Source organism: Lissotriton helveticus, chromosome 9 (genome assembly GCF_964261635.1).
Source record: "Lissotriton helveticus chromosome 9, aLisHel1.1, whole genome shotgun sequence".
NCBI lineage: Eukaryota > Metazoa > Chordata > Amphibia > Caudata > Salamandridae > Lissotriton > Lissotriton helveticus.
Genome location: NC_136070.1, coordinates 122,907,267 through 122,930,471, shown reverse-complemented (window position 1 = coordinate 122,930,471; position 23,205 = coordinate 122,907,267). Strand labels below are relative to the sequence as shown.

General features: G+C 41.5%; 1 protein-coding gene across 5 annotated transcripts in view; it reads right to left on the bottom strand.

Moving 5' to 3' along the window:
• The window catches only part of EXD1 (exonuclease 3'-5' domain containing 1), a 930,113-nt gene that overhangs the window by 562,011 nt on the left and 344,897 nt on the right, over window positions 1–23,205 (bottom strand). For all 5 annotated transcript variants that reach the window (XM_078659594.1, XM_078659592.1, XM_078659596.1 and 2 more), the window contains one exon: window positions 3,505–3,611. In XM_078659594.1, coding sequence (XP_078515720.1) covers window positions 3,505–3,611 — 107 coding nt within the window. The remainder of the gene's footprint in view (window positions 1–3,504; window positions 3,612–23,205) is intronic.

The following is a 23,205-nucleotide window of genomic DNA, read 5'->3' as shown; positions in this document are numbered from 1 at the left end:
AGCTGGTGTCTCCGGCTCTCCCCCCTTCTTCCTGATCTCTGCCCCCCTCCCCCCCCCCCCCACTCCGCACTCCTTAGTGCTTGGGATATTGCTACTGCACTTCCGCTGCTGTCCCCCCCTTGCGTCCCTTGGGCTGACCTTCAGTGATACACTCTCGCCTTTCTGTGTGTTTTTCTTTCATATATATAAAACCTGTTTTTGTTCTGTATATAATGTGGAGTGTTGCATTGTTGATTGACGGTTACCTCTGCGGGCATATATGATATGTGTCTACTCCTTTTTAGCGGCTGGCCCGTGTGGTTGTAGGCCCATCCTTGTACCTTTTTGCTTGCTCAAATAAAGGTTTTAAAAAAAAAAAAAAAAAAAAACACACACAACACAAACATTACCACACTACAATTAAACTACCCTAAACCCTACAAAAGTAACCCCCACCACATGCACAACCCCCCTTACCGTTCTCCTCTCCAGCTTCGCCGTCGGATCCTGCTTCCTCCTTCCTGCTTGCGCCACGTCGTTGTGAGGAAACATCCTAAGTTTCCTCACAACGATGTGGATAGCCGCCGCCATTACACATTACATCGCATGCGTTGTAAAAGCGCATGCGATGTAATGGTATGCGATGTAAAAGCAACGCGTGGTAAAACCCGCGTTGTAATAGCTGTTCCCCGCTTGAAAGCGAATGAGGACATGCCTTTGGATCTCAGACCTCCGGGAGAGAGCCAGCTCTTGATTGCTCTCCGGAAACCTCATAAGGCGGATTAATCTCCTATGATGGTGCGATGGATCATGCAGGAGGCAGGCATTAGTCTACGCCAGTTCGGAGCTCATTCACCTCTGGGAGCGATGGCCTCAAAGGCTTTCACACTTGGGGCAAGATTGGAGGACATAATGAATGCAGCAGATTGGTCCTTGGATTCAACCTTCAAAGGTTTTATTTAAAGTCTATTATTGATATTGCTCATTTGGTGGTAAGTAAGCTTTAAACTAACATAATCCGAAGCCTCCGGTCCGGACATAGAATGAAAAATTACTCAGCTGTCAGAATGGAATGTTTCAATTCTATTAAGGACTGAGAGGCGAGGATTATCCCACCCTTTGACATCTTTTCAAGAACAGAATACACCTGGGGGTCACAAGAAAGAGTCAAAACAGAGTGGACCAAAATACCAATGTTACACAAAAGACACCAATGTAAATCAAATGCAGGCCACGTTGAGGCTCAAGAGCATCTGGAGAAATAGTTTCCATCAGAAGCCACACTGTACCGCCCTCTTTCTCATCATTTGGATTCTCCTCACCCAGGAGACAGAACGGCCGGTCAGATGTTACCGTGACCGATAAGTGTGAGGTGAGGGGTGTTGTATGTGGTACAGAAAATTAAACGTGGCTACTGAAAAAGGCAGTGTTGAAGTGATAAGTGTTAAGTGAGAAAAAGATGTAAAATTAGGTGATCAGGTGGACAAACAACATTTATTAGTGTCTCCCAATCCCTAACATTTAAAAAGCAAGTGTAAGTGCGGGTTTTGAATAATCACCGCACTCAATAGTGGTCAACATGTTTCTGCATTATTATGAACATAGTTTCAGAATGCATTCTTCAGGACCGAAAAATAAAAACACTGCTAGTAAGATTAGAGAAATTAAGAACAATATCACCTGACCTTCAGGTATATACTCAACCGTATACCAAATATGTTGGTTGAGAGGCTTCACCCCACCTGGCTACAGCGCAGGTATGAGGAGCACCGCTCTGTCCGTCGGTGTCTCCTGGCAGTCAACTGTACTGCTTGGGGGGGCCACGTTTAATTTTCTGTACCACATACAACACCCCTCACCTCACACTTATCGGTCACGGTAACATCTGACCGGCCGTTCTGTCTCCTGGGTGAGGAGAATCCAAATGATGAGAAAGAGGGCGGTACAGTGTGGCTTCTGATGGAAACTATTTCTCCAGATGCTCTTGAGCCTCAACGTGGCCTGCATTTGATTTACATTGGTGTCTTTTGTGTAACATTGGTATTTTGGTCCACTCTGTTTTGACTCTTTCTTGTGACCCCCAGGTGTATTCTGTTGTGATAATACTGTATTTTGGGGCATGCACCTGGCCGGTCGGTAAACTCGCCCTTAGACCCTACTCTCATTGTTTGTTGTGTGCATCTTTTCAAGAACACCCGCCCGTTGGGAGTAAGTACGTTTTCTTTGGTCATATATCGATGGATGTAATTGCATTCATTGCAGTGGTTGGGATATAAGATAGAACAATGGTTCTTGGCTCATTTTGTGAAACATTGTTTCGAGTTACAGTATTATAGTGCCTTGTTAACTGGTATGCAAATAAGTTTTGTCTTTGGACACTGTTGGTTTTTTCTAGTCCCTGATATTGTCTTTTGGTTCCAGGAGTGGATTCCGGTAAACAAGAAGGATAGAACAAGAGGTATGGCATGACTTGTGCAAAGAAAGAGGATGGGAAATGTGCTGAAGAGGGAGTATATGGTGGACCCAACTTTGTGATTGGTCCTTGGACTCAGGGATATGTTGTCCCTTCTCTGTTTCTTTTTGGTCACCAATTTCCCGAGGTTGTTTGGGAAATGTGGTTGGGTTATGTGTTTAAAAATGGCTGCTATCTGAATAAAGTAAAGAAAGATAAAGCATAATCCTCCGAATCCGTAATAGAACTGAAACTTTCCGTTCCGATAGGTAGGACATTTTTCATTGGTTTACATTGTTCTTCCTTTTGAACACAGGTATAAACCATAACCGGTGGAGTGATGGTACACAGGTGACACATCCAATGCACTGCATCCAACCCTAACTTCTTAGTCGCATTTGCAATGAGAGCATCGCCTATTAAAAAAGCAAAAAAAAGTCCAACTGTAGGATTTAATGTTTGTCATTTGAATTGGCAATTCAAACTCCTCAAGTGGTGAAAGTCTGAAATTTCCTTAGGGTGTTCTGTCACTTCTGCAATTTGAGAGCTTAAGGACCGAGTCATTAAGGAAGTAGAGGTGAAAACGGCCTCAGTCTGTGCAGACACGGTTACTAACTGTTCAACTAAGTAATATAAATTGATTTTTCAGAAAATGCAGACAAGTTTAATGTTGTAATTAAAAGTGTTTCTCAGTATATTCAGCTAGGTATCCTGGTGGACCTAGAAGTTCAAGTCATCAGGAATTCCCATATGTTTCAGTTTTAGTCAAAATATTGGTTTGGTGACTGTCAGATACAATAGACAGGTCAAAAATCAGCTGGAGCTTATGTACGAAATTGTTGGTCACTACTTATAAAAACTAGGCTACTGGGATTTTCATAACATGTGTAAACTCCCATTAGTTACTCATGTGCCCAGAGTTTTTGCAGTGTCAGTGGGTGGAAAAATGTGGTTTTCAAAAACCATATGAGAAATATGATGGCTGATATGCATTTTTAAGCTTCAAATAAAACAGGGAAACCGAATGTTCGAATGAAATGTAAATAATCACAGATGTTGTGCAGATGACTCACCTGCTATATCATGCTTTAAGATATTCCAACTGGTATTTGGATGCTCTCTGGAACTGCAGCCTAAGCCTTCATTTTGTGTTTCAGAAGTCTCTAAGGATGGTGCACCCCTGTTCAAAACATTAAGCCCATGTTAGCATTCAAAGACGCATCAATCAATGTATTCCTAAATGGCATGACATTTGTTTAAAGAGTAATATAGTCTTATCAATTCTACACCAATCACCAAAGACAAGAAAGTAACAAGGTGAAGCACATTCTTCCACTTACCCAACTCGTCAAAAGAATGCGCACAAGAAGTCAAATGCTGAGCCACTGATCAGTAACTCCTGTGAACTATTATTTCATTACACAACTGACTTTCTTTTTTAAGCTGGCAAACCGAATGTTCAAATAAAATGTAAATAATCACAAATGTTGTGCAGATGACCCACCTGCTATGTAATGCTTTAAGTTATTCTAACTGGTATTTGGATGCTCTTTGGAAGTGCAGTCTGAGCCTTCATTTTTTTTGTTTGCACCTGGCCTTGGAGCAATTTTAGTTGTCACTCCAGACTCATGTTTTCTAAAATATTATATGAAAAATATATATCTACACACCTACAAAGGGACTCTAGGTCAGTGATCTACTTTCAATAGTGTGTTCAATTGTCATTTTCATTCTACCATCATCACCATATAACAGTGGCAAACAGGTCAGTCCACTTCGGCCAAGGCCCCTCTCATCGTGAGTGCTTGAATCATGGTGAATCATTTCTGCATTCGCAATGGGAAGTGGCAGCACCATCTCCAAAAGGCGACTGTCACCCATCACCACCCTACAAAGTTATGTTTGATGATATATCGAGTGCACTAAGCTTTCTTTACACACAATACTTCCTGCTGTTTGCAAATGTTTTATACCAGATCTTATGTTAACAATATGTCACATTTTACATCTCTGCCTCCCACTCCACAGCTCATTGCCAAGGCAAGCTGCTTTAAATATGGTTTCAGCTTTGCCCCAATGCTATTGTTTCACCCCTATGCATGATGCACAATGATGAAGATAATGTGTTCAACTTAAAAAAACACCTTTCCCACCAAACACTGAGGGAAAAAAACCAAAACAACGGTTCAGCCAATCACAGCGAATGTTCCATCCATAAAAATGACTATATCCTGGTCAACCTCCTCTTTCTTTCCTGCTTCCAGGCAGAGATAGGTATTTGATTTTCTTTCCTACAGAAGTTCTTATTTATGTACTTTATTTTGCTGAAAACACACGTTTTTCCTTCACAAAGTCCATCTTTCCACCCCCATTGTAGATTCCTACAATTCAAATGGTGAGATCATGTTTACGAATTCAACACCCTAACGTTCAGCCTCTCTTCTTCCCCTTGGTGTTTTACCAAGGTGTTGAAGCCGGCCATAGAGCACTTCAGTGCCCAAGGTTATTGCCTGATCATCCACCTGGAAGATCTTCTGCCAATGGATCAGAGTCCGGTCAGCCTGGCGCGCCAACGGCAAACGATCATTCACCTCCTGGAGGGTTTAGTAATTTTCATCAACAAGAGGAAGTCACTCTTTACAAGCATGCACCTTCGTTGACACAGATCGCGAGGGTGGAAGGTCTTCTATAGTCTTCAATTCAAGCAATCCTTCCAGGCCTGTTAAATTACAGGGCCCTTCTGCAGATCAAAGCCTCTCATCTCCGCAGGGGCGCACAGTACTCGGAACAAGTCCCTCTGATGGAAAAGGTCAAGGACAAAATGAGGTGGCGGTTGGCGCGCATAGAGGCCTAGAACGACCGGGTCATTTTCAGCTTGGGTCTGGTATTCAAGTCTGATGTGAGCAGGTCTGGATGGGGGGCTCACTAGGGGGACTTATTTACAGATGGGATATGGTTCACAGAGGAGCAGGCATTGCATATCAATCATCTGGAGCCCATGGCAGGCTCATTTGCGGTCCAATGCAGGACCAAAGACAAAGTGACTTGTGTCCTGCTCAAGATGGACAAGAGCTCAGCACTTCACAACATCAATCATCTGGGGGGCTTCAGATCAAAATCCTAGCGATCTAGCCAAGGATTTCTGGGCCTTCTGCGTATACAACAATGTGTTGGTGACAGCAGAGTATCTCCTAGGTGAATACAATAGAGAAGCGGATTGGTGCTCGAGAGAATGGTCAAACTCAAGTCTGTGGCAACTAGATCTTAAGTTCTTCAAGAGGTTGGAGGAACGCTGGGACCCATTCACAGTCAACCTTTTTGCATTCAGGTTGGATCACCAGTCACGAGGTACTTTAGTTAGAAGCAATACCAATTAGTGGCGGATGCCTTCCTCCAAGATTGGATGGCGGAAAAGGGGGTCTGCGTTTCCTGCGTTGCGAGGATCATGCGCCTCTCGACTAAGTTAAGATGCCAACAAGCGACCATAGTGCTGATCACTCCGCTTTGGAATTCGCAAGCGTGGTTTCCAGTTCTTCTGGAACTTTCTTGGGATTTTCCAATCATTCTACCCCACGCTCCAGATCTCCTTTGGGATCCCCTGGGCAATTGTCACCAGCTCATTCAGCAGCAGAGAATGCCGCTCATGGCGTGGCAGATTATAGGAAACGCTGGCAAATACCTGGCCTTTCACAAGAAGCTGAAACCATGTTGGCCAACGCCTGGGCAGCCGGAACCACTAGAAGATATAAATCTGCGTGGTCCAAGTGGGTGCGTTGATGTCTTCAAATCAGTGAATATCCCTTGGGGTGTGATGTTGTCTCCATACTGAATTCTTTTACTTCTTTAAGCTCTTGGGGCCTGGCTTACCAAACAATCAACTCAAATTGTTCAGCTATCTCAGCAGGTGATATGCTGATCCAGGGAGTGAGCATTAGAGAACACCCTCTGGCATGCAAGCTGATGAAGGGGATTTGGCTGGCTCTTCTGTCGGAGCCTCACTACTCATCGTTGTGGGATGTTAAGAAGGTGCCAGACCTCTTTAAGTCTTGGCAGAGTAACGATTTTCTGTCATGAAAGAAATTGTCCACAAAATTAGCAATGAAGTTAAGCTTAATCTCCTCTTGCAGGGTGTCAGACATCTGGGGACTCCACTTTACTGGGCAGGTTTTTACCCCTCAGGGAGTTACCTTTAACATTTTGCGGAGAACAAAATCTAGCTCCAGAATTATATCCTATCCAGCTTTCAGTAAGTCCCCCAAACTGTGTGTCTCTTCACCCACCATTGCCCGATGGATCCATTGGGTCATGCAAGAGGCAGGCAGTGATGTGTTCCAATTTGGAGCTCACTCCGTGAGAAGGGCAATGGCCTCAGGCATTTACTCTAGGGCTCGACTAGAGGATATTCTTAATGCGGCAGAATGGTCTTCTGGCTATGTTCAAATGGTTTTATTTTAAACTGGGATTGATTTGGCAAGCTTTGAATGAGCATAATCATGCCCCCGGTCCTGACATGGAATGAAACATTTCATAGCAATCGTAATGGAAAATTTCAATTCTATTAAAGACACGTAGGCTAGTATTATTTCCACCCAGGCTTCTATAAACTTCGCCCGCAATGGTTTGCAATTGAAATATGGTCAGACCTACTGGAATTGTGGCCCACATGGTCGTAAGGTCCAAGGAGGATTGCTCTTCTTTACCTAAAAGTATCTGAGTTTTTTTACTTGATATACTAAAATTGCTTGCTCATCATTTTGTTGTCTGCATTGAGGCTTTCATTTAGTCCAGATATATGAGTAATGGTTCTTATTTTTTCCCAGGTTCTGAGTCAACTAAAGGGGAGTTAAGAATGGTACTGGAGAGTTTTCAGTAACACTCAAGAAAGAGGAGGTTGATCAGGATACAGTTGATGTTCTGGATGTGACCTTGATTGGATGAACTGTTTGCAGAGTGCAAAAGATAGTTTTTTTTTCTTTTTCAAAGTTGAACACTGCTGGAATGAATAAAGAAAGTTGAGCATAATCCTTGCCTCTGTGCCCTTAATCAAATTGTCTTTCCAAATGTAATACGAGATTGCGTGCTCAATTAGTAAGCGCCTTGCCCTAATGGCGGACTGCAAATCTAACGAACGATGTGGGGCGATTTATCAACCCATTTCCCAGATGCACAGCCGTAGTTGCATATTTATGCTCCAAGGTAAACCTTCCTTTTACTTTAAATTTCAACAGTTTTATTCCAATTTTTCTCATGTACTCTATTTTCTTGGCTTTTTTTGGAAAAAGAACGGGCCCCTGAATTGAGGATAAAGATACCCTGGCAGGGAAAATGCTACTTTGGAAAGCGAAAACACCCGGTACAGTATGTTTTACATTAAGCTGACATATGAACTCTGACTAAGAAACAAGTGCTGACCAAAGGATACATTTACACAATTTATTTTTTCATTATTAATATTATTATTCTTCTCTTTGCGTTTCGGCTAGGCCTTCATCAGGACTCCGTCACAGTGGTTACTAAATAGAAGATAAACTTCATTATAGTCTAGAGTTAAGATGCCCACTTGGATAAATACAAACGTTTACTAAAGACACAGGTATCCACTAGATAGGGGGATCTAATCTGAGGTTTCTCTCTTCGAGTCAATATAAATTAGTGGCGAGTTATAACAAAAAAGTAGAAGTGTGAACTAATAAAGTTTCTGAGACCAGACTCACAGATTGCATAATCTAGGGTTCACTAGAAAAACACCCGGTTTGAGTTTTATTGTACGAGTAAAATCTGTACTTCTTCTGAATGTTTTTGAAAACTTTCTTGAAATAAACTAGCAAGAAAAGTTTATTACAGAAATTATCTTTAAGTAGGCAGAGTTTATTTTTCTCAATAATCACAGGATTATCTGGCCCTGACTTAACAGTCAGGTTAAATTCTGCTTGGTGCAGTAAACCCATACCAGTGATGCCCTTCCTAGTTAGACATACTTTCTCTTTCGTTGTTTCACCCAAAGGTTCAATGTTAGCCAAAAAATAACCTAACAAATCTATTTTGCATCTTTCAATAGTAACATTTAAAACCTCTGGTGCTGATAAAGCTTTATGAGATCAGCATACATTAACTTTTTACTGGTAAACCATTGTGATATGTGCACCAATGACTACTAGAAGCGTTATATCTTTATTTGGTTTTTCCTATCCATAATTAACAACATCAGGATCCACATTTAAGTTTTTCATTCCAAAGGGGAGAAATGTGATGATGGTGTATCCTTCCTGTGTTGATTTGGATTAGCAAGGAATATTATGACATCAGAAGCTGGTCTGGAAGAACATGGAATGCTGTGACATGATATGGTTCATGTGGGTTCCGATGTCATCACCATCTGTATTCCTGTTGTGGCACCAGACTCTTGGTTCTTGCAGCAGTGGCTATGTCATGTCATTATATATCTTCAACTATTCTACATGTCGCGTGGACTTCATCACTTCAGTATTCTAATGAATATGTTTTAGCAAAACCATAACAAGAGATGTTCTGAAATGAAAAATGACCTCGCAATCATAACCGAATGTTACAATTTGATTAAGCTAACGATGTGGGGCGATCACCCCATTTCCCAGTCGCACAGCCGTAGTTGCATGTTCATGCTGCAAAGTAAACCTTCCTTTTACTTCAAATTTCAACAGTTTTATTCCAATTTTTCATGTACTCTATTATCTTCGCACCACATGCAGGGTATCAATCTATTTTCAAAAGCTTCTCATGCTCAAGCTGTGCCCATCCGGACCTCAACCAAGAACACTGAGAAAACAAATGAATCTTCCGAAACAGTTTTCTTTATTTCCACCCAATGCATTTCGGTCTCTGTAAGACCTTCTTCAGGGGAAACTACAAATATCAATTGAAAAAAACAACCATTACTACACATATCCAAATCATATTACATGATTATAACCCAGATAACATTTTCAGAAACATTTTTTCATATCATATTTTTATTGCTGAAAATACCCTTGTGCTGAAACAAAAAGATGCTTCCCCCAATAACCAAATGAAACGATTTCCACCTTCCATATCTTATTTTCTTTTATTGAAAAGAATTGGAATAAAACTGTTGACATTTAAAGTAAAAGGAAGGTATACCTTGGAGCATGAATATGCAACTTCGGCTGTGCGGCAGGGAAATGCCCCACATCGTTCGTTAGATTTGCAAAGCGCCATTAGGGCAAGGTGCTTACTCAGTGAGCACGCAATTTCAGATTACATTTGGAAAGACGGTTGAACTGACAAGCAGGTGTGCATCCCATCGTCCCTGATTATCATTGTATGAATTTGCCCTTTCGATGGTTTGCAACAGACAGTGATTGTCATCTTCACGACATGTACGACATAGCATTGCATCTCTGAAGTGTGTTTGAGTCATCAGTACATTGAAAATTCAGCAACTGCATGTATATGTGTATGTGTATGTTGAAATTTAGAAAAATTGAGCAGAACTACATGTGTAATAAGGAATTAAGTTGCGAGAACGCAAAAACAGCAGTTTTGCTATGAATGGTATTTTTGATTTTGAGAACATAATGAATCATGGGAACTGTAGTTTTTATGCAAAACTGGGGTTGGGGCTGCTGAGGGACAGTCAGGTGGTTAATTTATATTCACAAATGAGGGAGGGGTTATAACACTGGTGGCAATTTAAAAATGAACGGTTATAATCTACAGACACTGCGGGATCACTGGGTGAGAGATGTGGGGGAACTACTGGAGGAGGAAGATTGGCGAGAAGCCCGTGAGTTCCCCAGGGGAGCGGCTATCGCCATGCGCCTGCGCTTTATACAGTTTAAGTATTGACGTGTTTGAGATGTAATCACGAAATGGGGGATTTTTTGCATACAGTGTGGGATTGTGCTAGTCTGGTGAGATTTTGGGCTGGAGTGTGGAACTGTTTGTGGGAAGTGCTGGGTTGGGACCTCCCCCGTACCCCTAAATTGGGCCTACTTCATGTCCTCGAAGGGGTTGGGGGTAATATCTATAAGAGACACCTACTTCTGCTGGGCCTTACGGTGGCGAAAAGGGATGTGGCTCAGGCGTGGAAGGACCCCAGAGCTCCCAAAGTGATTGTGTGGAAAAAGGGCCTGGACTTCTGCATGGGTCTGGAGTGGCCGATATTTGAGGCCAGAGGCTGCCCCACAAAACATTATAAAATCTGGAAAAGATGGGCGGACTACAGGGGTCTGTGGCTGGAACCGCCGGCACCGACAAGAGATGTGGAGGGGCGGATGGGACGGGCACGTGAGGGAGATGTTAAATACCTTATTGTCATGTATGTACACTTTATACAGTGCAGGAGAGACGCTGTGCAGGGGGTGGGGAGGGGGTGGGTCAGGGAAGTTGGGGTAAGGGGTTGGGGGTTTTATAATATTGTAAACTGAATCGCTGATTATGCTGTACTGTATTTGCCGCAGTTCCTCCGGGGTACGGAGAGCTGTATCTTTTATGCGATTTGTCAATAAAAAGAGTTGTTAAAAAAAAAAATGAACGGTTATACAGGGGACATTGACAAGGGCATGTCCTGCAGAAATAGCCGATCTATAACAATTGATAGACCTATAGCTAAGACCCCTTTCGAATTGTTCAACAAGGAAGTTCACTATGTCAACGATAGGTGCTTCCTGGGAATCCAGATTCCTTTCCACGCACCAACATAACCATCATTTCCATATGTTGTTATACCGGTTGTGTGTACCTTGGGGCCCAAGACTCTCCAAGGAGAGTTGCAGCTGTTGACTTAAGTCCTGAGAGATCATTGGATCTCCTGACACAAAGGTTCAAATTCCCTGTTTGAACTAGGAGTTGACTTTGTCCGTCTAAGTCTGTAAGAATATCCACTTGGGATGGAATTAGGAAGGGAAGGTCGCAAGCCAGCTCCCGGGTAGTGGGAAACCAAGCCTGGGATGACCAGAATGGAGTTACTAGGACAATGGAACATCATTGTGGTCTAACCTTCTGTAGGACTCTCTGGATCATCCCAAATGGAGGAAAGTCTTATGCATTGGTCCCCTTTCAGCATTGAAGAAAATCATTCACTGCTAGAGCTCCTGGGTCGGGCATCCAGCTGTAATAATTCTCCAATTGGAATGTTAATCTGCTCGCAAAGAGATCTATTTCCAGGCGACCCCATAATTTGTTGAGACTTTAGCTTCCAATCGATGTGGTCTAAACGGAACCTTTAATTCCAATCCGCACATATGTTTGTTTTCCCTGGAAGATATCCGCTCTTAGGGTGATCTTTTGTTCAACAGAACATCCAAAATTTCCTGGCTAAATTCGAGAGGTCTGCAGATTTGGTACCCCCCCTGGCGATTTATATAGGCTACCGCAGACATGTTGTCCATCTTTAGAATGGCTGATCTGCCCTGAAGAGAATGTCTGAAACTCATTAGCGCATATAGACCGGCAGTCAGTTCTAGGTAGTTTATATGGTGAGAGGATTCCTCTTGAGACCAAACACCGCCTGTGTTCTGATCAATGAGACAGGCTCCACAGCCATGAATGCTCGCATCTGACTCTAAATCAAACTCTGGTGCTAAGCCAAAAATTGCTTTGCCATTCCAAGCATCCAAGTTCTCTAGCCACAAGGTCAGTTCTAATGTGGCTTCCTGATCTAGGAAAATCCGATCCCCGTACCAGAGGCCCGATCTTAGAGCTCTCACTTTTACCCTTTGAAAAGCTTGATAATTTAGAGGGCCCGGAAAGATAGCCTGAATAGAGGAGGAAAGGAGACCCAGTAGCCTGGCTAGATCCCTCAAGGATAAATTCTCTTGTTTCAAAACGTGTCTCATCTCTTCCCTGATCTTGGTCATTTTCTTTGATGGGAGTAAAAGAAGGCATTTCACGGTATCTACGGTGAAACTCAAGAATTCCAGGGTTCTGGAATGTAACAATATCGACTTCTCTCGGTTTATAATGAACCCCAGGCTTTCTAAAAGATCCATTATGGTCTTCAGGTCTTGAATGATTTGAGAATGGTCCTGGGACATAATGAGGATGTCATCTAGGTCTCTGATTAGACAAACAACCTTTTCTCTTAAGGAAGAGGCGATTGATCTTATCCACCATGGGGCGGAGGAGAGGCCAAAAGGGAGTGCTTGGAATTGGAAGAGGTGTTTTTTCCACATAAATTGAAGAAAAGGTTGGTGGCCCTTATGCCATTGGGATGGCAAAGTATGTGTTGTTTAGGTCTAATTTGACTAGCCAGTCTCCTTCGAATAATAAGTCACTCAGGAGATGGATGCCCTCAATCATGAAGTGTCTGTAAACAAGATATTTGTTGAGTTCCCTTAAGTTTATGACGGGTCTCCAGCCCTTGTCCTTTTTCACGACGAGGAAGAGTGTCAACATCTCCAGAGGGACTTCTAATATTGCAACTTTTTGAAACAGAGGATATCTCTTCCTCTATTTTTTTCTGATCTAGAGTGAGAGGGATCTCTCTGGGGAAAAAAGTTTGAGTAGGAATTTCTATAAAATCTATCATAAACCCCTTCACCGTGTTTAGTACCCATGGGTCTTGAGTAATAATATCCAATTCCGATAGAAGAATCTGAGTCTGCCTCCCACCCTTGGGGAAAAAGAAGGGGAAGGAAGCAGAACGGTTGTACTCACTTTGAGAGTTGTTGTTGCTGGAGATTCCTCATGATCTGAAGCCTCTGGAGCGAGTGCCACTTCCTCTTTGTGGGTAAAATTGAGGGATATTCGAGGGTTGGTAACCCCTTCCGTTTTTTGTAAAAGTTTTTTTATGCATAATGTTAGCCTCCGTGTCTTTAATGAAATACAGATTCTCTAGTCATGGTAATAGGAGAATCGCAATTTACATTCAGTAACGAGGGAGGGGTTATAACGTTGGTGGCGATTTAAAAATGAGCGGTTATATGGGAAGGTAACATTCACGAGAATGGAGGTCGGGATTACAATGCAGTTTTCACAGGTACGTTCAGAGCGGGGGTCGAGGCGATTGGATGTTCTTTCGTGGTTTGAGTGTGAAAGAAAAGGGAACTTTTATTGTGAGCAGGCGTGGAATGCGGGAATTTTATTATAAACAGTTTGAGTTCAGGAAATGGAGTGATTTAGGGACATGTAAGTTGTTGGGGGTGAGATGTTTGAAAGAGATTGATTACAAGTAGCCTGAGTCTGGGTGTTGAAGAGAACTGGCGGCACATAAGGAGTGGTGGTTGAGGTGTTTGAAAGTTTATAAGTGGATTTGAGTGCGAGAGCAGGGAGGAGATGGTAACAACGTGATGCGCGTAATTAGAGTGCGAGAGTAGGGGGAGATTGAAAAGTGTGAGTGTGAGGCATTTCCGTGAGTGAAAAGTATGGAAGCTGGAGGAGAGATGTAGGTATTTTGAAAAAATAATTAGATATGGAAGGAAGAAATAGTTTCATTTGATTATTGGGGGAAGCATCTTTTAGTTTCAGCACAAGGGTATTTTCAACACTAAAAATACGGTATGAAAAAATGTTTGAGAATGTTATCTGGGTTATATTCATGTATCATGATTTGAATATGTGTAGTAATGGTTGTTTTTTCATTTAATATTTGTAGTTACCCCTGAAGAAGGTCTTACAGAGACCGAAATGCATTGGGTGGAAATAAAGAAAACTGTTTCGGAAGATTCATGTGTTTTCTCCGTGTTCTTGGTCGAGGTCCAGATAAGCGCAGCTTGAGCATGAGATGCTTTAGAAAATAGGAGGATACCCTGGATGTGGTGCGAAGAAAATAAGAGTATATGGAAACAATTGGAATAAAACTGTTGAAATTTAAAGTAAAAGGAAGGTTTACCTTGGAGCATGAATATGCAACTACGGCTGTGCGACTGGGAAATGGGGTGATAAATCGCCCCACATCGTTCGCTTAATCAAATTGTAACATTGTTACGATTGTGAGGTAACTTTCCATTTCAGAACATATCTTGTTATGGTTTTGCTAAAACATATATTCATTAGAATACTGAAGTGTCCACGCGACATGTAAAATAGTTGAATATATATAATGCCATGACATTGCCACTACTGCAAGGGCCAAGAGTCTGGTGCCACAACAGGGACACAGATGGTGATGACATTGGAACCCACATGAACCATATCCTGTCACAGCATTCCATGTTCTGCCAGACCAGCTCCTGATGTCATAATATTCCTTGCTAATCCAATCAACACAGGAAGGATACACCATCATCACATTTCTCCCCATTGGAATGAAAAACTTTAATGTGGATCCTGATGTTGTTAATTATGGATAGGAAAAACCAAATAAAGATATAACGCTTCTAGTAGTCATTGGTGCACATATCACAATGGTTTACCAGTAAAAAGTTAATTTATACTGATCTCATAAAGCTTTATTAGCACCAGAGGTTTTAAATGTTACTATTGAAAGAAGCAAAATAGATTTATTAGGTTATTTTTTGCCTTCCATTGAACCTTTGGGTGAAACTACGAAAGAGAAAGTATATGTAGCTAAGAAGGGCATCACTGGTATGGGTTTACTGCACCAAGCCGAATTTAACATAACTATTAAGTCAGGGCTAGATAATCCTGTGAATATTGAGAATAATAAACTAAGCCTACTTACAGATAATGTCTGTAATAAACTTTTCTTGCTAGTAAATTTCAAGAAAGTTTTCAAAAACATTAGGAAAAAGTACAGATTTTACTTGTACAATTAAACTCAAACAGGGTGTTTTTCTAGTGAACCCTAGATTAGGCAACATTCCTTTTCGTGTTAGAAAGGATTGATCAGACATGTTGGAAAAGCTATGTTCACAAGGTATCATTGAAAAAGTTCAAGAAACGTTATGGTTATTCCAGATTGTTTTAGCACCCAAAAAAAAAAAATCAGGGGAACTTCGAATGTGTGTAGATTTGAGGGGCCTGAATGAAGCTATCTGGGTTGACAATTTTCCCCTAAATTGAAGAATTAACCAAAATTAGACAATCACATTGGTTTACAAAATTAGATTTAAAAGCAGCCTATCACCAGGTGACATTAGATGCTCAGTCTCGCCATTTAACGGGATTCGTTACTCCAAATGTTGTTGTTCAATTTCATAGAATACCATTTAGTCTAGCATTGGCAGCGGCTGTAGTTCAAAGACTGATGTCAGACATGTTTCAGGGAAATTCACTTTGTAGCATTTTTAAAAATTTTGCCAGCAAGGATCAAGAACATGCCAATGTTGTGCAGAACGTTTTCAGCATATAAGAAAACAAAGGAATATCTATACGGAAAGACAAATGTGTTTTTCAGAAAAGAGAGGTCGCATATCTTGGTCATGTTTTGTTAGAGAAAGAGTAATACCTAAACCAAATCTAGTATTAAGTATAGTGGATGCCCTGGTGCCAAGAACCAAGGGAGACGCAGCCACTACAACAGAGGCCAAGAATCAACTGTCACAACAGGAATACACATAGCGATTTCAAATTACATGACAATCTCTTGTAAGAGTATTCCCATTCTACCAGAGCAGCTCCTGATGTCAACCATCCATGCAAATTCAGGTCAACGCCGCAAGGTAAACCATCACAACAGTACTTTGTTCAGTTTGCATGAAACATATTATAGTAGGACTAACGGCTTGCTAAGACCCACAACAGACTGCTTTGCTGCATCTCAGTTCTAACCTCTGACTGATTTGTAGACTTTTTGGAGTATCAATGTGTATCCCTTTGCTCCAGTATTTTATCCCAATGCATCTCTTTCCAATATGAAAATACAGTTCACAGGAATACAACAAGACTAACAACATTGTATAGCACTGCCTGACCAGCAACTCTATTATTGGGTGGCTCAGCTGGTGACTATCATCCATTGGCCTCATCACCCCCCCCCCGCTCTGGTTACCTTGGGGCCTTATACTCAAGGGATAGGAAAAAGAAATGGAAATATTTTGGGCCAACCTCCCATACACTAGAAATATCGCACATAGCACATTCTCATATGGGGTGGGCGGGCATCCTCTCTAGAGCATCGCCATTGTGGTATACCCAGAAGCTGGGCATGCTGTGCTATCAGCCTGGGTTCGACAAATGAGACCTGATAGGTATTTCAGCAGAAAAAGACCTGGTGAAAAAGGGTTCTATACTTACATTTAAGAACCTTCAGAGTCAATACCACCTGACCGAGGGGGAAGTTTACAGGTACTTGCAAATACGACAAGCACTCCAGGCGGCATTTCCGACCCTTACGGACATAACTGAATCGTCCCCATTGGAGGATCGCTTGATGGATGTGCCACTACTCTCCAAAGCTATATCTTTCACATATAAAAAATTGAGTAATAACCTACCAGATACCTTTCAAAAGCTTGGAGAGCAGTGGCAGGATTACCTGAGCCCGATAAGTGAAGAGGATTGGCAACTGGTTCTTATGTCCCCAGGAAAGCAGCCATCACACTTAGATTTAGGCTTATACAGCTTAGGATAGTTCATCAATCATACATGACAGGGCATAATTGGAATCTAGGCCCGACGACCTTTGCTTGAGGGGCTGCAAACAGGCTACCTTTTATTGTTTTATCTGGAGTTGCCCAGCCATACGTAGCCTTCGGGAGAAAGCCTCGAATCATATACAGACGGCTTTAGGAAAGGAGGTGGCTCTGACACCACAACTGGGGCTGCTAAACATATGGGCAGCAACTGACCTTACTGACATTGAACAGCAACTCACAACAATGGGGTACACGTTGGTTAAACGGAAGCAGGCGAAGGGATAGGGGGGCTAATCCGCCCTCCACTACCATGTGGGCGAAAGAGCTGGACAGGTGCATACTGGCAGACACGGAGGTCTTTGTAGCAAGGGGTTGCCCCAAAAAATGGGATCGGAAATGGTCGAAGTGGAATGTATATCGTGGAGATATCGGTTTGTCCCCTATGGTAGAACTGGAAATGCGCATAAATATGGATCAAGATGGAAGTTTCGGATTTATGTCTTAGGCCGATATATGTATGTGCATGTAATGATGTGAATAATTTGAAACTTCTCGTTCAATATTCTTTGTATGGCTGTCATTAAAACCAATAAAAATATATTTTTTTAAAAAGACTAACATTAAGTCCATGCAGCTGTAAGAGAAAGAAAATGAGTGCAAAGGAGAAAAGTAAGGAAAAATAAACCAGGCTGAGCACAAAATAATGGATAGATCTTTATGTATGAGTTCTTCAGGAGAGATTGGAGTTCCTGTCTCCTTTAAACTCTTGTCCGTGCTTAAGCGTTAGGTATTTAAGACTTGCTACGAGCATAAGCTTATTTTCAACTAGGGATGTGTGTCAAATTGGAAAACCTAAAACTGTCTTGCAGTCCTAGTTTGTCATATTTGAAGTTAAGTGTTGAAAACAAAGATTTCATTTACTGGGTAGATTCATCTTCTGAGAACAGACAGGCTGTTTTAAAAAATGTTATACTAATGCTGTATCAAAGCAGAAATCATAATTGAAAATGTCCTGCAGATTTCTTACCTAAAAAAACAAAATCAAATGTCTATTTTTAACAAACCTCTCATCATTGGTACCAATCGCTTCCAATTATTTTGTACTGTGAACTGAAGCACAGGGTATAAAGGAATGTACACAGAAAGACACACACAAGCTGGATTAAAAACACTTTTTACTGGGTCACAAGGCCAAGATTGGTTCATTTGTGGAGCTACTGTCAGCCAATGCTTTATCTCTGGGAAGCCTTTGGAGCTGGGAGAGGTACAATGAAGGTTTTGTCTCTCTTCCCCTACTGTTTAATAACAAGGGAATTAGACTCATAATGGACCACAAATAGCTAAGACTCTAACTAGAGATCCCCAAACTCTAAGAGTAGTGTCCTGGAATATCGCTGGTCTCCGCCCCAAGATTGAGGACGGTACTGCTATAAGTTTCCTAAACATGCACCAAATAGTATGTCTCCAGGAGACTTGGTCATCAAAGGAACTGCACCTTCTGGGTTTTAGGACGTTCTTCTCGCCAGCCTTGGCTGGGAAGATGGGCAGAGCAAAGGGGGGATTAACTATATATATAGCAAACACTGTCCAAATAAAAATAGCCACTCTTGACTTAGACATAAATTTCCAGCTTCTTTCCCTCTCCTTACCAAAAAATGAGCCTATTATACTCATTAATTTCTATAATAACTTGGAGGAAGGAGACTTTATGAGAGTAACACAAAATTTAAATGAAAAACTCTCCTATTTTAGACAGACAAAAGGACTGCCATTGAGACTGCTGTTACTTTCTGCTCCTGTTTGCTGTGCGTGGAGGCAGAGCCCTTGCTGGACGAAAGGACGTTGCTGGAAAATCATCGCGCTACTTTTCAAAAGCGCTATTGTGCAGCGTTTCATCTCCACTGTGCAGCGTTAGAAGTTTACTGCTCGTGTTTCCCGCTTCGCGGGAAACACTCGTGCTTGCTGGCTGGTCGGCGGATTGGGAGATAAGAAAATACTCAAAGAACCACAAGTCATCTGGCCCAGGAGCACCTCCCCGCCATGCCCCCCTCACCTGGCGATAATTGGGCAGTAGGAGCGCGCATCGCGGGACGCGCGCGGGCGACGCCTGGCTAAGCCCGGGCAAAGGGCGGGCCCTCTGTGGCCCTCAGTGGCCGAGGTAGGCCGGGCTGGGCCCTGGTATTCTCATTTTAATTTTGACTCAGCTTATTATTGTCCTTATTTGTATGAAAACACGCAGATTGGTTTACTGCTACAAAGTACGTTATCTACTTGTGTGAGCTTCGCCCTCTCGCCCTGTGGCTTCATATCATTTTATATTATATTCATTGTGTTATTTATTTGGGACTGTGAACTCCTGCTGTAGGGCTAGACTTTTTTCTGGTATTATGGAGGCAAAGAAACTACGCTCTGGGAAAGTTCTAGTGGAGAAACCTGGTATAAATCCTGGATCTATTCCCTTGAGGAAAAAGCACGACAATAGTGCATTATTGAAAGGTCAGATGCAGCTGGTACAAATCTGGGAAAAAAGCATGAATAAATCCCTAGAAGTTCCAATAAAAACTGACATAGACTTATTACCACAATTGGAACTGCAATCTAATATGGAGAAAGATTATCAGCTAGATCCTATGATGGAAACAAATATGCCTCTTCTGAGTCAGCCAGATGAAGTAATCCTCCCATCATGTACAGTAAAGGGGGTTGATTCTGATCCCTTGTTAATAAAACCGCAAGCATCGTACCCTAATACTCCTAAGGGCAAAGACAATGAGGAGGAAGATATGGGTGATGCATCTATTGCTACTAGCATCGATATGGAACTCTGTGGTCGATATGTGGACAATAGATCTTTGACTCATCTTGCGGCTAGTAAAACACCAGCTGGAGCAACGCCTTCAGGATTGCTGCTATATAGCAGCACCCCTTCTATCAAATCCAATGATAACCTCTCAATGCAGAGTGATTTGAAATCTCCGCAATTTAATCTATCGGGGATTTGTGCTTTTACTTCATCTAGCTACCCAAAAAATGAGAAACCTATCTCTGAGTCACTCATAGCACTTGAGCAAATTTTGTCTTCTATATTACTTTTACTTGGTAAATTTGCTGTGAGTTCTGACTGTATTTTGTCCTCAGTTACCGAGGTACTACAGGTATTGCTGGCTAAAAATGTTGAAATTGTGACTACTCCTCCTATTGATCCCATTGATCCTGTTGTCCAAAAAGTCGTCGATAACACTAATGCTGTGGGGGGAAATGCACCTTTGGGATCATCTATAAAGGTTGATATTCATAAGCCCCTTAAGCCCTCTACCTCATCCTCCTTTTTACAGAGAAAAGATTCAGTGCTGATCGGGAAGGAAGATAGTTTGGTAGAAGTGTTTCAAACGGTGGGTAATGAACTCTTTCCCATCTTTAACCAGGATAAAAAAGAACCAGAAGGATCATTGACGACTATTAGAGCCTTAAAAGTAAAAACTAGAGGGAAAAATAGGAAGCAGTTACGTAAATACAAAAAGAAAAGACCAAGGCAAATTATTTTTCAAAAACATATAATATCTGAAGTGCCCGATACTATCGAAAGTGGACACAATTCACTATCGGATACCTCCGTTAAAGAGGGAGTTGAGTGCATTACTAACGATGCATGTGTGGGTACCCCGGCTGAACCAACTACGAGGGGGGTAGCTCCATGCTCCATGATAAATGTTCCTGATCCACTACCTTTAATTACTGAAGTTGCAGGAAACACACCGATAGTAGCAAAGGTATTTAATCCATCTGCACCCATTTTTCGGCCACAACCTGAAGTAGTGAGGAGTTCAATTATTCAGCCAGCAAAAAGCCCTATTTTGGGTGTGGATACACTGTCATTAGATTTTCTCCCGTTATTTGATTCAGACCTAAAGTTGAACAGATCTTGGCTGCTTAACTGCTTTAAAGAGATAGAAGGTTTAAAATTAATTTTATCCAATGATATTGATTTGGTTCTCCCAATAAGATCTATAAATGGGCAACGAACAAGGGTAAAGTTTTACTCTAAAATAATTGCTAATCTTGTTCTTCAACAAGCGGAAGTTTTTCAATGTAGAGGAATTGACGTGTTACCTTATGTTAATAGTGATACGTGTATTTCCTCCAGTGTAAGAAATGCAAAGTTGGCTTCTGGGCAGGATGATTATCTTACCTGCAATAAAGATCTAAAAATTTGGGTCTCCAGAGGCAAACGAATGGTCTCTCAGGTACTCCCTTTACCTGATAGCACAGATATTCCTTTAACAGAAGACAATCAGATGTGGAACTGGTTACCAGGAGTGTTATCAAAGACCACATCGAATAACCCACGACTATTTTCACATCTTTAACACTCACTTAAAAATTGTCTCCTGGAACGCCGCTGGTTTGTACAATTGCCCAGAGAAATTTGATTTTCTATTCTCTTTAAATGAAGATGTGCTATGTATCCAGGAAACATGGTGTAAAAATCTCCCATATGGAGGGAAAGATTATTTTGTCCTGGAGGCCCCTGCGATTCCCTCAAATAAAAGGCCACGCAAAAGGTGGAATTGCCTGTTTGTTATCTAATACTCTACAATGGCAATTCTCCCACTATACGGACGTTAGTAACCTTTTCCAATCCATAACCATTACTAATCTAGCCTCAGCAGGCAAACGGTCTTCGTTTATAATTTTAAATGCTTATATTCCCCCTGAAGATAATTTTATCACAGTTCTAAAGCGTATGTTTTCCTATGTTAAACAATTATTAGAGGTCGATCACCCCCCATATATATTACTGGTGGGGGACTTATATAGCAAAGTGTCTAATTTCTCTTTAGACATGTTTAGAAATAAATCTAAGGAAGAAGCATACAATATACCTCAAGCACTCCTGCCTACTAAAATAAAAACTAATAAAAGAGGTAAGATTCTCCTTGAGGAACTTAGTTACCTAGAGGGGCTTATCATAAATGGCAGGATGCCTTCTGATACTCCTGCTAACTATACACATGGATCCGTTAGGGGTGAATCCATTTTGGATTACGCAATTACGGACTATGATACGTTCTCTTTTATTAAAGATATGGTGATCTCTCACTCTTCCTTGAGTGACCATAAATATATCAGTATAACTGTCTCATTAATTCCCCCTGAAACTAATTCCTGGTCCTTAAAGAATAGAGGTCTCTCTATAAAGTGTAAGTCAGGCAGATGTTATTGGGGATCCACCAATATGAAGGATGTACAAAATATTCTTGCCCAAACGTTATTAGAACTAGATCATTGGCAAGGTATGGAATTCCTTCATCTCGAATATCTCCTCAAAAAAATCACAGCGATGGCTAAGATATCAGGAAATCCTAAAAAGACATATTTCTCTCCTAGTCCACTACTAATATTAAATAAGGAGATAAATAAACTTGTTAGGAAACAATATCTTAATAGATCTGGGGAAAATGAGCATCAGTTAGCTCTATTAAAAAGAAGGAGGATAAGATTGAGATCTAAGATAAAAAGAGAAAAAGAAGATTCTCTATGGATCAAGTTAAGAGAGGCTTCGACCTACAATAAATCTAGAGATTTCTGGTCCATAATAAGGAAAGGATGTGGCTCAATAACAACTCCCACTCCCATCGCTATTTCAGAAGATGTCTGGACTCTATTTGTGTCTACCTTATATGCACCTAATGGTGCAGGGGGGGATACATGGGACCCAGGCTCAAATAGTGACCATAATATGGAACTTCCTACAGAGAAATCCATAGCTACCGTGATAAAGAGTATGCGCTCTTCCGGAGCTATGGGTCCTGACGAACTGCCCATGTCTATAATTAAGCAAGATGTTACCATCTGGAGTAGGATTCTTCTTCCAGTTTTTCTAGCATGCTTTAAATCACGAACAGTCCCCGACTCTTGGAGGGGAAGTATATTAATCCCTATATTTAAAAAGGGTGATCGGGATAAACCTTCTAATTATCGTCTAATAGCCCTATTAGACTCAATAGGAAAAATTTTCGCTAAACTACTTTTAATGTTAATAATGGAATGGGCAGACCGAAATTGTATTTTACCCATGGAACAGACAGGATTTCGAAAAGAGCATGGAACTTTAGATAATTTGACACTATTACAGGTGATTATGGATAAATATGCTCGTGTTCGAGTTGGTGGCGTATACGTAGCATTCATAGATTTCTCCACGGCGTTTGACAAGGTGGATCGTCCAACGCTGTGGAGAAAGTTGGCTGCATTGGGTATGCCAGGATATTTACTCGAACTAGTTAAGTGTCTACA